The 17,003-nt window shown below is 35.6% G+C and overlaps 1 protein-coding gene across 2 annotated transcripts in view; it reads right to left on the bottom strand.

Moving 5' to 3' along the window:
• Positions 1-17,003, bottom strand: part of LOC150105085 (protein Njmu-R1-like) — a 111,861-nt gene that overhangs the window by 11,552 nt on the left and 83,306 nt on the right. For both annotated transcript variants that reach the window (XM_090396143.1, XM_090396142.1), the window contains exons 9-10: positions 10,003-10,175; positions 2,331-2,431 (exon numbers count right to left, since the gene is read on the bottom strand). In XM_090396143.1, coding sequence (XP_090252269.1) covers positions 2,331-2,431; positions 10,003-10,175 — 274 coding nt within the window. The remainder of the gene's footprint in view (positions 1-2,330; positions 2,432-10,002; positions 10,176-17,003) is intronic.

Raw genomic sequence — 17,003 nt, 5'->3', positions numbered from 1 at the left:
TTATAAATTGTTCACTGAATACATCAATGATGTCTTCTGTAGCAGTTACCATTCTACCATTTTCATCCATTAATAACATCTTACCATAATCATTTTCCCTTTAATTTGCCATATATCAGAGAAACTCTCTAGGTTTTTTTTTTTTTCCTGGTTTGCTAATTTTTGTTCATACTGTAGTCTTGCTGTTCATACCAAGTGAATCACCTTCTTGGATTGCTTTTTATATTCCTCATCTGCCAAATAAAAATAGTTATCCTAATTAATAGGTGCCAGGAGAAAAAAAAAAAAATCTTCCATCTAAAGTTATGATAAAGTTATTTAGTTATGATAACATAACTAAAACCTCACTTTCATCAAAATAAATTCACTGAATACATCAATGATGTCTTCTGTAGCAGTTACCATTCTACCATTTTCATCCATTAATAACATCTTACCATAATCATTTTTCCTTTAATTTGCCACATATCAGAGAAACTCTCTAGGTTTTTTTTTTTTTTTTCCTAGTTTGCTAATTTTTGTTCATACTGTAGTCTTGCTGTTCATACCAAGTGAATCACCTTCTTGGATTGCTTTTTATATTCCTCATCTGCCAAATAAAAATAGTTATCCTAATTAATAGGTGCCAGGAGAAAAAAAAAAAAATCTTCCATCTAAAGTTATGATAAAGTTATTTAGTTATGATAACATAACTAAAACAAACTCACTTTCATCAAAATACAAAATTATTATGCAGCTTCAAGTTAATTTTTAATTTTATGCAAATATTCTCATTCATTTCTTGTGATCATAATGATCACGCCATTCTGACAAGAGCAGAAAATGCCATTGTGTTTTCTGGAAAATAAAGAGGTAATTTGTTTGTATGTCACAAAAGGCTAAAGGTGTAAGTTAGCCCAATAAGATGACTCTGATTTGACTTCCTGGAGTTCCAAGTATTACTGGAAAAAACCAACACATGAAAAAATTCAAAACTTAGATGCGATACCTAGTCTGACTTGCTTAGCAAGTGATCTCTGTTAGACATGCCAATGGAACAATGCCAAAGTTATCCACAAATGTTTCTTAATGGGAAAAGTTTACAAAGATGGCTATAAAGATTTGCTCCACAAACCAATTTAAGCAGAAATTACTCAGACTTACTCAATTTTGGAAAATGAGTCTATTAAATACCAACATCACTGTTAATTTCTCCCACAACTGATTTCTAAACATTTTATCCACTGTTTGATATTTTTTAAGCTATCACTGCATAAGGGTGGCATTAATATTTGGCTGAAAGTTTTTCTAATAATAAATATTACATAAGTTTTATCCATTTTACTGATTTTATTATGTTTACCTTATATATCATTTAGTTATCTCAAGTTTGTGAATTAGTTGACATAAAAGAGTGAAAGATGGCTCAGTAAGCAGTGATGTTTTGTAGTATAAGGAGTCAGCAAATAGTGTTTTCGACATATGAAACATACTCGCAAAACCTTGAAGATTTTGTCTATTTTCTGAATAAATAACATCCAAAAATAAAATTCACATTAGAAGTAGAAAAGAACAGCATATTACTATTCTTGGACATCCTTGTCAATAAAATCATGACTCACTCAAAAGGCAACTAAATAGAAACCAAGGAATGATCCTTCATGACATTTGGAAGTCATTAATTAATATGCATAAGAAGACCTTTCCTATGCCAGCAATTACATAACAGAGTTTACTTGACAATGTAGAGATGCATGTAACATTCCAGTCTTTTAAATTTATAGATATTAGCACCTGTTGGAAAATGTTTATTGCTTTGATAATTTTTTACTTATGTTAAGTAACCTCCTGAAGATGCTGTTAGCTGTATAGACAGTGAACCATGTCATGGAAATATCTAGTATAAAAAACACATACAATTAAAAACTGGTTATGTATTATTCAGTGTAAAACCTTTCATGAGCAGGAATAATAATGATAATAATCATAAAGTTTACTGGATTGTTTTATGACTTCTGTTTCAATATTAATTTTTCATATTTCTGAAACACTGTTTATAGTTAATAAACAATATAACACATTTTCTATTTGCTAATATTTGAAATAGCAAATCGATATAACCCATACTGAGATCTGGCAATACTCGAGCTGCTCAGCGGCACACTTTCGTTACCTATACATGTTAGATTTAGTATGAATGCTTAGATGTCAATTATCACTCATGTTGTGGTGAAAAGAAAACTAATCTCTAGAGACAATAATAAATTCTAATATTAAAAAAATAACTAAATATATCTATCTATATATATATATATAAGACAAAGGAATACTTGATGAAAAAATATGCAGACCTTTAATTTAAAGCTATCCAATGTCTTTCGTAAATTTAAGTTATCCCTGAGATTGCAAGACTGAAGTATTTTTGCCCACGTCTTAGAAAACAGGAAGCATTCTGAATAAGAAAAAATAAATAAAGTATATAATCTCACAAAGATATACATATAATGAAATTAAAAATTATCATAATCAAATTCCTGTATGTACTCTGAAGGAGTGTATTATGACAGTACTATATGATTAAGTTTAAATCATCACTGGTTTTCTATCAACAATTTCTCTCCAAATTAATTTCGGATTTGTCACAAAAACTGTCATATCTTAAATTTTGATCTTCTAGGGAGCTACTAACTATATTAATACTCTAGATCTTAGTCTTCCAATGAGTCTTCTTCCTTCTATCAAACACCAGTTTTACTAACCTTTCCTCTCCCATTCTCCCTTAGATTAACCACACCACTTTAGATTAACTCTGTTCATATATTCAAGAATACATGAGCAGAGTTAATTGAATACTAGCAATGTCAAGCTCCTTTCTAATAGCATCATTTTTAATATGATTTTGCCATTCACACTGTCTATTCAATTCACTAATTTTTCTCAGAACTCTCATACATATGTGGTCTCAAGTCTTTGATTGCCTATTTTAATCCTAATCAATGTCTCAGATCCATAAATTAAAAGTGGTCGAAAGTCTGCCTTGTATACGGCCAGCTTAGCTTTTTTTTTTTTCTAATTTCTTTCTTATTCTATATCAAGTTATTCAAATGATTAAAAAAAATTACAGATCTGCTTATTATTATTATTATATATTATTTATTATTAATATATATTATTAATAAATATATATTGTTTATTATAGAATTATTATTATTATCATTTCACTATAAATTCTATAAATAGCTGAAATATTTTACTTATGCTATAGGTTTTCCATCAAGAAAGCAGTTCATGTTCATCGAGTATACAAAAGAACACGCAGGTAGATTATTATGTCTGGATACGTATGCCAGGAATCAGAAACAAAGGGGTAGAATTTGTTGCCTTAGTTAATATGTTGGGACCTCAGATTGTAGGCATTAGTGAGACCTGGCTATCAGACATACTAACTGGCATCGAGTATAAAGGGTAAGCTATTTTTAGGAAGGATAGAGAGGATAGGAGAGGAAGGGGCATGCTGTTAATGATATCGGATGACTTAAATCCAGTTAGAGTTGAGACCTATGGTTGTAGTACTACTACTAATGGTATTTCATGTGGCAGCGAGTCTGAAGCCATCTGGTATGAGGAATATAACCAGATCAATTACATAGTGGGGTGTTGTTACAGACTTAGTGGATTGGTTGCTAGTGATGAAGAAATGCATCACCAAATAGGCAAGATGAGCGCAAAAAGAGTAATCATAATGGGAGACTTCAATTATCTCAATAGTGATTGGATAGCAGTAGAATATTGAGATTCTAGTAGTAAGACTTATACGTTGGTTAGACATAACTGGTAATTAGTTTACGGAATTAACAACGCATATAAAGTATGGTTTCACATGGCTCAGACACACTCCACTCCTTCCTAACATACTTAAACAACCAACACCCCAGAGTCCAGTTCACCTTAGAAAAAGAGGAAAACAACACCCTCCCCTTCCTAGACACTTTAATCACCCGCCAGCTTGATGGATCTTTAGTTTTCTCTGTTTACAGAAAACCCACCCACACTGGCAGATACATTCACCAGCAATTCCCCCTTCCCCTCACAACAATATGGGGTGATAAAAACACTATATAACAGGGCAAAATTAATCTGCTCAGATGACAAGGCCCTGACTAATGAACTAAACCACATCCTCGACACTTTCTTAGCCAATGGCTATAACCCCAAAACAATCCAAAAAATACTAAAACCTGTAAACCACAACCCCCCTCCCCAATAAAGATTACACCAAGTCTATCACCATCCCCTACATCCAGGGCACCTCTGAGAAAATAATCAATATCCTCAAAAAATATGACCTTACTTTCTGTTACAGACCATATAAAAAGTTGGCATCCCTTATCCGCTCTACCAAAGACCAACCACTTCCCCTAGACCTACCTGGTGTATACCAGGTCCCTTGCAGCTGCAAATTGTCCTACTTTGGCCAAACAGGCAGAACAACAAATATCACGATTTCAGAACACCAAGACTACATCCGGTTTCACCAGTACAGCCGCGCTGGGCTGGCAGACCATGCCTTAGATACCCATCATAAAATTCGTTGGAAGAAAACAAAAATAATTCATCGTAGCAAGTTTAAATATGAAAAATTATTCAAAGAATCTTCAGCAGCTCTAAAAAACGTTCCTAACCTCAACAAATTTGGGTACATGAAACTGCCCCAAATTTGGGAGACTTTCATTATGAGAACTTCAGCCCAACTGCCAAGACTACCAAATTAGCCCGCAAGAGGGCACCATTAGGATTTTAGGAACAATATTAGTTTCTTGCTTTCTTCCTCATTTGCTTTGTGTTAGTTCCTGAGTGCACATATCATATCTTTATGTTCCTGAAGATGGCAATGTGACATTGCCGAAATATAGAAGTTATTCATTAAAGTTACCTTTAATTAATATACTTTATATGCGTTGCTAATTCCGTAAACTAATCACCAGTTAGAATATTGAGAAGAATGAAAATTCCTTTATTGAGCTGTTGTGGGACTTCTTCAAGAAGCATGTGACAGAAGGAACTCAAGTTCAAACAGTGTTAGATTTGATTATAGTGTAAGAGGGTGTTTCAGTTAAAGATGCAACTATTCTGCCTCTGGTTGGTGACAGTGATCAGTGGTACTCACTTGGAAAGTGACTAAGTTTATGAATGCTCCATTCAGAAAAGGTTATATGAAGAGCTACAAAGCAGAAAATTATGACCAACTGGGGAGTATACTAAGTTCAGTGGAATGGGATCAGTTGATGGATGGGAAGAATATCGACAGTGCATGCGAAGCATTTAAACAATACTTAAATGATGCAATATCAGAGTGTGTCCTGAGAGTTCGAAGAATAAATAGGGTAGGAGTCAAATGGATGTGTAATCTTATTAAGCAAGAGATTCGTAAGAAAAGGATGATGTGGAAGGAATACTGTTTGCATAAGGATGAAGTCTGTTATGAACGTTATAAGCAGCAGGCTAGAATAGTTACAACTGTTGTACAGAAAAGAAACTGGCTCTGTGTGCTAAAGACAACCCACAAGAATTCTATTGATATGCTGCAAGTAAAAAAAAAGAATGAATATGAAAGAATAACTCTTCTAAATGCAGATGGCATGAGGGTTACAGATGCAGTAGAGTGTTGTTCAACTAATGAGTGCGCATTTTGTTAAAAGCTATCAACCTGGCATATGCAACATTGAGCTCATTGATACGTCTTCACTGGATGAAGAAACTCAGGTGTATTGAGGACGAGGAGTATTAGAGCTGTTGCACAAACTGAATAAGAATTCAGCAACAGGGATTGATGGGATATCAGCACACGTGTTCAAAGAGTGTTCAGCTGAACTGGCTATTACTTTGACCAGGCTGCTTAATATAAGTCTCGGAACAGGGAAGACTCTGCATGAGTTGAGAGAATGTATGGTACTTCCATTGCACAAGGGTGGGCAAAGACCGATGTGTCCAACTATCGACCAATTAGTATCTCAGGAGTGGTGGTGAAGATTTTGGAAAAATTGGTTAGGGCTCACATTCAGAAATGGGCTGACAGTAAATCTCTACTTTGCAATGAGCAACATGGATTTACTAAGGAAAGGTCATGTTTTAGCAACTTGCTCACATTCTATAGTAATGTTACCACTGAACTAGACAAGGGGAATGGATACATCATGATACTTTTGGATTTTGCTAAGACTTTTAACAGCATGGTAGACTGTTGCATAAATTGGAGAATATGGGTTTGGATTATACAATATTAGCATGGATAAAAGGATGGCTGACTGAACAGATAACAAAAAGTGGTATATGGGAGATGCGAGTCTGCAAGATTTAAGGTAACCAGAGGTGTACCACAAGTATCAGTGCTTGGTCCACTGTTATTCAATCTATACAATAATGATATTGGGAAGTATTTGACAAGCGATATACAGCTGTTTGTTGATGATGTCAAGATAAGTAGGGTAATCAGGAATGCTGCTGATATGCAGTACAGGCAGCCCTCGGTTTATGCCTCAGTTCTGTTCCTGAAAAAAAAAAAGGGTATAAACCGAATCGGCATAAAACGAACCCAATTTTAATGAGAGGTATGAAGTTATGTTCTGCGCAGTCAAAAAATATGCACATGAAGTACGTGTAACATTATTATATTTAAAGCTTTGATAATACATACATATATATTTGTTAAAATAAAATTATTAATAACGAAAACAAAACAAATTATATACAAAAAATATGAAACCTCGAAAAGGTATTACATATTTCTATGTTGAAGTTCCTGGTTTCGGATCACCTGCATTTTTTTGTTAAAAAAGTATCCAGTGTTAACTGCCTAGATTTTCTTTTTCATTCTTTAAGGAGTTCAGTGTAAGGTCAAATAGGTGCGATTACACTCCTTTTTACGTTCGCACTCCGTTCCCAATTATGGTCCATTTCGCAGAGTTCATCAGTCAATGTCTCTATGCTTGCAAGGATACGCTGTAAATCGGTCGTTTTCATATCTCTCAGAGGACCTTCTTTGTTTTCTTTCTCCTCCTTTGGATGTTGACTTAATTGTTAGGCTAATTCTTTTAAGTCTTCCTTGGAAAGTGGTTTATCGTGGCTTTCTAAGACTTCTATCACATCTTCAGCTGTAATATCGTACAATCCCACCTCTCGTGCAAGCTTGGTAACATCTTCAATAACATTCTCCTCTTGCTCTAATTCCTCGAAGTCGTGCATAAATGCTGGAACAAGTTTTCGCCATGCTCCTTTTAAACACTTTGCTGACACCTTGTTCCAAGCTGCCTCGATGTTGTTAATGCCCTTCAAAATATCGAATGACAGCCAATAGTCTTTAATAGTTTTCCTGAAGTGTCCAAGACTCTTACCATTTCCATAAATGTTATATGGAGGTAATAGGCTTTGAAGATTGATATAATCCCCTGATCCATCGGTTACAAAAGCGATGTTGTGTTTGGGGGTATGTAAACAACCTTGACATCCAATGGTGTTGTTACTTCAGCAAGTTTTGAGGATGTCCAGGGGCATTATCCAAGAGAAGCAATGCCTTGGCTGGTAAATCATTTTCTTTACAGAAGTGAAGCACAGTAGGACAAAAATAATTTGTGTACCAATCTATAAAAATGTCTTGTGTAACCCAAGCTTTCTTGTTCCATTTCCAATAGACTGGCAGCATGGCTTTCAGACCCTTGAAAGTGCATGGTGTCTGTGAATGGTACACTAACATTGGTTTAAGCTTCAAAGTTCCGGAGACATTTGCACCCAACAAAAGCGCAAGTCTATCTTTTGTAGCTTTAAAACCCGGAGCGGAACATTCTTCACAAGAAATGAAGGTGTGTGATGGCAATTTTTTCCAGTAGAGCCCAGTCTCATTAACATTAAAAATGAGATCAGGAGGATAACTTCCTTGTTCTACACAATCTTGAAATTCTTTAGGAAAAGCAGCCGCTGCCACAACATCTGCACTTGTCGCCTCAGCACATAATTCGACACTGTGGCATTTACTTCGAGACTTAAATCTCGTGAACCAACCTTTGCTTCCTAAAAATGTTTCTTCACCTCCATCTGTCTTCATCCTCAAAGATTGTTTTTGCTTTCTCAGTTATAATAGCCTGCGTCAGAGGAATGTTTTTCTGATTCAAGTCACCCACCCATAATGATAATAATTTTTCAATTTTTTCCATGAAGTTTGCCCCTGCTATAACATACATATTTTGCATTTAGTGCTGCTGAAGATTGTTGCGTAGACCGTTTTATTCTATCTGCATTTTTCATAATTGTAGTAACAGTCGATGGAGGTAAGTTCATACTTCTACAGACATTAGCACGTGTCTGCCCATCTTCCATTCTTCGAATCACCTCCATCTTCTTTTCAACTGTGATTGGTTTCCACGCCTTCTTAACACCAAGGTCTGCTAATTTTTCTGCACTTCTATTATCAGACATGGTATGTAATTATGCACTTTATCAATTTAAATACATATGTACGTAAAAAAAAATGAAATAGAACAATTAGGCAGATTCAACATTAAAACTAGGTTTGATACATATACGTCGTAGTAGCTCGGTAAACACTCAAACACTAGAGTGCCTGCTAGCGTCGTTTCTCAGTCAACCACACTACAGTAAGAAAGCACGCACAGGCACCCGCCGTTATTGTGAATCGGCGTAAACCGAGGGCTGCCTGTACTTGCAGAATTATTTGAATAAGCTGGAATTGTGGGCATGGGAAAATGGATGTCAGTTCAATGTTAGTAAATGTAAAGGTCATTCACTTTGGCATGATTAGATATCCAATGTTGTATTATATTGGTGGGATTGTTGCTTGAAGAAACTGATGAAGCAAGGGACCCTAGAGTGTTAGTAGACAGGAAGGTGAAGTTCAGGGGCCATGTAGCAAAGATTGCAAAATAATTAGATAATTGCAATGCTGAAACAAATGTTCACATGTAAAGATAAGGATGTCATTTTGCCTCTTTACAAGGCCTTGAGAAGACCTCACTTGGACTATTGTGTGCAGGTCTGGTCTCCTGGGTTCCATTGTGATTCCGATATATTGGAGAGATTGCAAAGGAGTATTAAAAATGGTATCAGGATTGTGGAATACTGATTATGAAGACAAATTGAGAACTTGTACACTGCAGACACTAGCAAACTTCTGAAAAGGTCATACAGGATTTCAATTGATGGAGGGTGGGGAAAAGATGAGAGGGCATCCTTGGAAGCTGAGAATGAAGGCAGCTAAGAAGGGGGTGAGGGCTAGATTTTTCTCTCAGAGGGTGGTGCGTGATTGGAAATGGATTGCCTTTGGATGTTGTGAGTGCAAGCAGTGTGAATGAATTCAAGAATAAGTATTACAGCTGGTGTGTGTGTGTGTGTGTGTAGTATGTGGCCTCCCTCGATGAGTCTCTGACTCCCTGGAGGTCTCTCTTAATAATAATATTATTATTATATATATATATATATATATATATATATATATATATAGGGAAACGATCTGAGGATCTTCTTCCTCAACAACCAAACAGTGAAATCAGGAACTCATCAAGAGTAGACAAACCAGATGGCTAATGAGATGCCATTAATATATATTACCATGTTATAAACATGATTAGCATGATTTCTTTTTGATAGTATTTTAGATCTCACCTAGAGCACCAAAATATATCTTGCAGAATAATGAAATTACTATCAATCTTCTCAGAATGAGTTTGCAACATATCTAACAATGATAAGAGTGAACTCTCACTACAGCAAACTCCTAGGAACAATGGGAATGCTTTGTTATAATGATCAGTTTGCTTACTGAATTTCTTTTAGAACAGCATTGTACTTATTAGAATCTGTTCAGGACTTGCATCCTTTGTTACAGTACAAAGGCAATATCAACCTTTAAAATTAAAAAAAATTCTAAAGGTTGATATTGTTTGAATAAGGAGTCAATTTTGTTTTTTTAAAGATGTCATATTTAAGGATCAACTAAAAAAGGATAAAACTTACCAATAGTATGATTAAGAGTTGCTTCTCCATTTTTAACAGTTATTGTAACTTCAGCTGTTCCATCGCTGACATTTTTCTGCTTATCTTCATTTTGTAAACAATCATTTGTGACACTTGGTTGACTATTATCACAAACTGGAAGAAGACCTGCCACACTGCTAGACTCTAAGAACCTATAAGAAGAACATGGAAATGGTTAAAAAAATAATTATTATATCCTTTGCACAAATAACACAATTTCATTTTTCAACAATGAAACCAATTTCAGTTTATTTAAAATTAGAATAAGTTACAAATTTTCCACATTTTAAAGGAAACATGTATGCTTTTACTAGATACAAAAGTAAAGTTAACCTGGTGTAACTCTCCTTTTTATAACTATGTTGAGTAGCCAGAAAGCAATATCCCCTAACTTTATCTTCTAAGGTTAGCTCTCGGGATTAGTGTTGTTAATCTCATACAAGTGAACACATTTAGTTTAAAAATAAACTATCTGGAGCAAAAGAAAACTGTCACTTTTTTCACAAAATTGTTGTACATGTTGACAAGTCCAGTTTTAAAATTCACATTCTGCAAAATCTGCAATCTGTTCAAATGAGTTTTGAAAACTGATGGGGGGGGTAGGTAAGATTCAAAACACTCTTTGTTTTGTGATGTGTACCCTTATTAAATAAGCAAGGCACAGAGATTTCAAACACTCTTTGTTTTGTGATATGTGCTGTTATTAAATAAGCAAGGCACAGAGACCATCAAAAACAAGGAATAAACTGAGAAAGGTAATTAGTTTACTTTTCATTATAACATAAGTTAATATGGCATTAAGTTCCTCAAAAAGGACAAAGCTGCAGGACTAGATGATATAATGAACAGAACGAACATTTAGTTCAGTAATGCCAAAAACTGGACTTATGCTTGTTTAACAACTGTCCTGAAATAGTTGTGAAACTATTTCAAGAAAAATTACCAGAAATCTGGAGAAAAGTCAGAATTGTAACTTTTCAATAACCAAGCAAATTACCAAATGGATCCAAAAAACTATACAACTGTTTCTTTAAACCGCATGAAAGGATGATTCACAACAGACTCAGCCAGTGTTTTAAGAAATATTTTATTCCTCAAAAATTTGGCTTCAAACCTAGAAAATTCTGTATAATAAATATACTGAATTTACACAGCAAAGATGAATATGAAAGGAAAGTTAAGATAGGATTTATCTCAGTAATCTACAGCAGTCTATGACACTCTAAAACTATGGTCTATCTCTTATTAAGGTTTACATTATCAGGGACTAAAACTTGCACTAAAACTAAAACTTGACTAAAATCAGAAAATTAGTATAATGAGTGCAGGTATAGTGATTATCACGGGGGGGGGGGGGGGGACTTCAACTATGGAGATATAGATCACATGGCAGGAAGGAAATTCCATTTCAGATACTTACCTGAGGCAGCATGTGATGGAGGGAACTTAAGTGGGTTCCACTTAATTATATATATTATAGCAAATTATAGCCCAATCAGTATCTCAAGACTGGTGGTAAAAGTACTGGAAAAATTGGTCAAAAAGAGAATTCAAGAATGGGTGAATAAGAAGCACCATTAGACTGTATACCCAAGATCAGGAGGAAAAATCACATAAGAGTTAGATACGTAATATCATTAAGCAGGAGCTGCAAAAAATGAAATGTTGCAGAGGGTTTATAAGGAGATGGGTGATCAACAAGTTCACTGGCAGTAGAAGGTATAGTCAAGATAAATGAGGAAGGAAGTCGAAATCAGATTATGAGAAGAAATTAGCTGAGCTGGATAAAGAAAATCCTAAAGAGTTATTTTGCTATGTGGCAAGTAAAAGGAAGAATGACTTTAGCAAGTGCTGATGGTAGTGAGTTAACAGAAGCAGACAAAATAGTTGAGATACTGGATGACCACTTTGCCTGTCATCCAAGTGAAGATACTGTTATGACAGGTGTGACAGGAACTGATGTGGGAATAGAGGTTGATAAATTGAAACTGCTTAGCATACTGTAAAACCTGAATGCCAATGTGGCTGGGATTAGATAGGATATAAGCTCACATATTATGAGAATGTGCAAAGGAATTTTTGTTATCTCTAAGTCTCATCTCTGGTGGCAAGATTGTGTATGCAAATTGTAGACAAACCAGTATATTGGGAGGTAATTATAAAGGTATTGGAAAAGTTGGTCAAAGACAGAATTCAGAGAAGATAAGAATATGAACTATACAGTGGCAGCATGCTTTTTGTGAAGGGCAGGTCATGCCTTAGTAATTTACTTTTTATAACAGAATGATGGTTGAGTTGAATAATACTGTTTGATGTAATAATACTGTAATGATGATACTGTTTGATTTTGAGAAGGCATTTGGGAGAATACCACATGGAACTCGTTACAAACTGGAACAAATGGTGATGGATATGAAGTTGGTGTGAATACGAAGAAGACTAATTAATATTGTTATTACCCTAAGACCCCCTTGGAGTCAAAAATCCATGTAGGAGGTCCCTTTGTCATACACACAGCTCATCACACCACAACTTAAACACATTCCAATATTCTGCAGACATCACACTCTCAGGCAAGGCATTCTAATCATTCACAACTCTGCATACAAAAAACCTGCTTCTCACTCCCTTATTCACACCAACTGTATATCACTTCCAGAGATGACCTCTTGTTCTCCCCTGATCTCCCACTATTTTATGAAAAACCTCTTCAGAATTGATCCTATAACAATTCTTTACCAACTTGAACGTGTCTATCATATTACCTCTCTTCTTCTTATTGTGCTATCTTCTATCGAAGGTCAGCGACCATCTTGGTGAACAAACTGCGCTCTTGTGCTAATCTAAGCAGTTGTGCACTGCTCTTTCCTGCCCACGTCTTGATGTTGTCAAAATAGTTTGTAGAAGTTGGTATTTGCTGTTTCTCATGATGTGGCCAAGATATGTTTTTCGTTTCTTGATTATTTGTACAAGATGTTTAGCTTTACCAATGGATTTTAAGACATCTTCATTGGTAAATTTTTCTGTCCATGATATCTTTAGCATTCTTCTGTATAGCCACATCTCAAAGGCTTCGATTTTCTTGATGATTGTCACCGTCAATGTCCATGTTTCGATTCCATAGAGCAGAATAGACCACATGTAGCATTTCAGCATTCGGCATCTGACTTCCATGTTTAGGTCTTTATTGCAGAATAGTGTTCTCATTTTCATGAAGGATTGCCGTGCAACTTCAATCCTTGTCTTTATATCTATTTCTGGATCCCACCGTTCATTAAGCCAGCAACCAAGATATTTATATCTTGACACTTGATCAAGATTTTTCCCATTGAGTGTCAGTTTCATTGATGAGGCTGGATGTTTGCTGATGATCATATATTTTGTCTTGTCGATGTTTATATTTATTCCCATTCTTTGGCTTTCTATGTATACTCTGTCAATGAGTTTTTGGAGATCCATAATGTTATCTGCAATTAGTACGGTGTCATCGGTGTCATCTGCATATCGTAGGTTGTTAACAATCTTTCCATTTATTGCGATTCCCTCTGGACATTCTTCCAATGCTTTTTTTTAAAGATTACCTCTGTATATGTTGAACAGGAGTGGTGAGAGCACACATCCTTGTCTCACTCCTCTTTTGATGTTAATATCACTGGTGGTAATGTTGTCTAATTGAATGGTAGCTGACTGATTCCAATACAGATTTGTTATTAGTCTTATGTCTTGTTCGTCTAGCCTTATTTGTTGAAGGACTTCTATTAAGTTAGTGTGTCTGACTTTGTCGAATGCTTTTTCAAAATCTACGAAACACATAAAGACAGATTTCTGCTTTTCTATGCATTTTTGTATCAATATTTGGGTACAGAAAAGGGCCTCTCTAGTACCAAAAGCATTCCGAAAGCCAAATTGTGTTTCACTTAGAGTTTCTTCACTTTTTCTATAAATGCGATTCTGAATTACTTTCAAAAATATTTTTATTGTTTGGCTCATGACTAATAAGTCGGAAGTCACACAGGAATTCGCTTCGGGTTTCTTTGGGATAGTGATAAATGTAGATTTGAGCCAATCTGTTGGAAATTCATCACTTTCATATATTTTATTAAATAGTTGTTCAAGAAGTTTGATGTTATCCGGTTCTATTAATTTTAAAAATTCTGTTTGCACACCATCTGGTCCACTGGCTTTTCCTGTTTTACTTGTTCACATAGTATTCTCTATTTCGCATTTCATGATTGCTGATCCTTGAATGTTATCTTTTATATTTATAGGCTTCTGTCTTGTATCAGTTCTGTTACATATTTTATCCAAATCTGTGCTTTATTCTCTTCTTCTAGAACTATTTTTCCATTTTCGTCTCTTAGAGACACTATTTGCTTTTTCCTGAATTTTCTGGAAATTTTGTTGATTTTCTTATACAGATTGAAATTATCATGTTTCTTCTGAAGCAGTTCAATTTCAGTACATAAATTTTTCATCCACTTTTCCTTGGCTTCTTTTATTTTTTCCTTGATGATGTTATGTGTTTCTGTATATCTGGCTAGGTCTTTGTTTTTGTACATTCTTCTTGTATCAATAAGAGAAAGAATCTCATCTGTCATCCATTCCTGTTGTTTTATATTATTCACATAACCTACTTCTTCAATACTTTTTGTTACGATGGCATTCTTTAAGCTATTCCAAAGAGATTCCACTCTTTTATTTTCTTCTATGTCAATCTGTTGTAATCACAGGTTAAGCTGTGTCTTGGCACTTTTATTTATGTTCGGGTCTTTCAGTTTTTCTACATCAATTTTCTTTTTCTTCTTTTGTGATTTTTTAGCTGATTTTAATCTAAGACGTACTTCTGCAACTATGGGATTGTGGTCTGATGAGATATCTGCTCCAGGATAAGTCTTTGCACTGTTTATACTACTGTGGAATCTTTTATTTATCAGTATGTAATCAATTTGATTTCTAACAATGTTATGTCAGTTATTTTGAGGCGATTTCCACGTGTACAGTCTTCTGGGTGGAAGTTTAAACCAGGTATTTGCTATTGTTAGATCTTCTTCCTGACAGAACTGGACTAGGCGATCTCTTCTGTCATTTCTGGTGCCTAAACCATGTTATCCAACAATTTCTCCATCACCCCCTCTTCCCACTTTTGCATTGAAGTCATCCATCACTATGTTTATATCAGTTAGGTTTTTAATCTCTTTTAGGTGTTCATAAAACTCTTCAACATCTTCTTCACTTTTGTCAGCTGTGGGTGCATAAGCTTGGATGATATTTATGTTAACGGGGTTTCCCTTAAGTTGTAACAGTATTATCCTTTCAGAAAATGGAATCCAATTTATTACTGATTTATTGATTTCTTCATCTACTATTACAGATACACCATGTCAATGTTTGTTCTCATCATTCCCAGAGTAATACATTGTTGTATTATCTTGTTGACACTTTCCAGATCCTGGCCATCTTGTCTCGCAAATTCCCAAAATCCGGATGCCCAGCCTCTTCATTTCTCTTGTGGCATTTCTTAATTTGCCAGCTTCATACAGAGTTCTGACATTCCAAGTTGCACTTTTAAAAGTGGACACCATTTTGAGCTCAGAGATTCTTCGCACCCTTGTCTCATTTAAGGGACACCAGGAACTTGAGGACAATTGTAAGGGTTTGTTCATCATGGTGGTTGTTCTGGAGATAAGGTAGAACAGTAGTTTCTCCATTTGCTTTCTGCTCTGCAGTATTACAGACATACACAATATAATCATATTGCCATCTGCAAATCTCTGATCACAAGCTTTTCCATCATCATTTGGCTTCAACCTTGTGTCAGTACTGAAAATGCTGCTTCCCAATGTCAGGGGCAGTGACCCCAGCAGGTGCTTATTTAATGGCGGCACTACTCACCATGTCAACGAGTTGTCATTGGGCTTTGTGAGGTTTTAAGTGAGACAGAGTTGCCACTTCTGCTCCCCCACGCCCTGATAGCTCAGTCGCTGTTGGTCCATGGCTGCTTATTCGCCAGATTGCTCTGCTTATATCACAGCTGGCCTCCATATCTGAAGGCTGTTCCCCGATCTGCCACCTGGGGACGCACCCGGTAGTAGTCAGCTCTGCCCCGGGATCCACTAGACTATAAATTGCATTTCTCAATCTTTCCTCATATTCAACATTCCAGAGATCAGAAACTACCTTAGTCAGTCGCCTCTGAACCCTTTCCAACATATCTTCGCCCTTTTCAAGAACCAGGTGACCAAATCTGTGCACAGTATTCCATTTGTGGCCTAATCAGATCCTTATACAATGGAACAAGAATCTCTTACTTCTACAAGTCAGTGTCCTCTGCATCAATCCTAGAATTCATTGTGTGGTCCTCACAATTTTGGCAATGTGTCCTATAAATTTTAGATCCTTATTCATCATCACCCCAAGATCTATACAACATGCTGATACTCATCAGACAGCCAATCTCCGATTCAATGCAATAGTCTAATATCCAACCCCATCTGCTGTAATTTAACTATCAACTTATCATGCAGTAATCTATCATTGGACAAATACTAAAGAGTAGTATGTGGAACCAAATCCAGGAGAAAACAGGTGACTAGTAATGTACCACCAGGCTCTGCACTTGACACTGTTTATTTTATATATAAATGACACAGGAAATGTTCAGCTGTTTGCAGACAATGCAAAATTAAGTACTGTAATAATTAAAGATATGTAGAGAGCTTGCCAGATGATTTAAGCTTGTCAGGCTGAAAAGCTGTGTACCCCATCGATGGAAATGTATTCCAGGTAAACTGATGAGCTAGGTGTGTGTGTGGGGGGGGGGGGATTAGGGAATTGAAGTTTAGTGGATATATTGTAAAGATAGCTAACAGGATTAGCTGGTACTTCAGGTAAACTGATGAAGCTAGGCATTTGGGGTGGGGTGAGAATTGAAGTTTAGTGAGCATATTGCAAAGGTAGCTAACAGGATTAGCTGGTTATTG

The sequence above is a fragment of the Typopeltis vanoorti genome, chromosome 7, assembly GCF_054136105.1.
Source record: "Typopeltis vanoorti isolate ZY-2024b chromosome 7, IOZ_Tvanoo_1.0, whole genome shotgun sequence".
Classification (NCBI taxonomy): Eukaryota; Metazoa; Arthropoda; class Arachnida; order Uropygi; family Thelyphonidae; genus Typopeltis; species Typopeltis vanoorti.
This window is presented reverse-complemented; position numbering and strand designations above follow the sequence as displayed.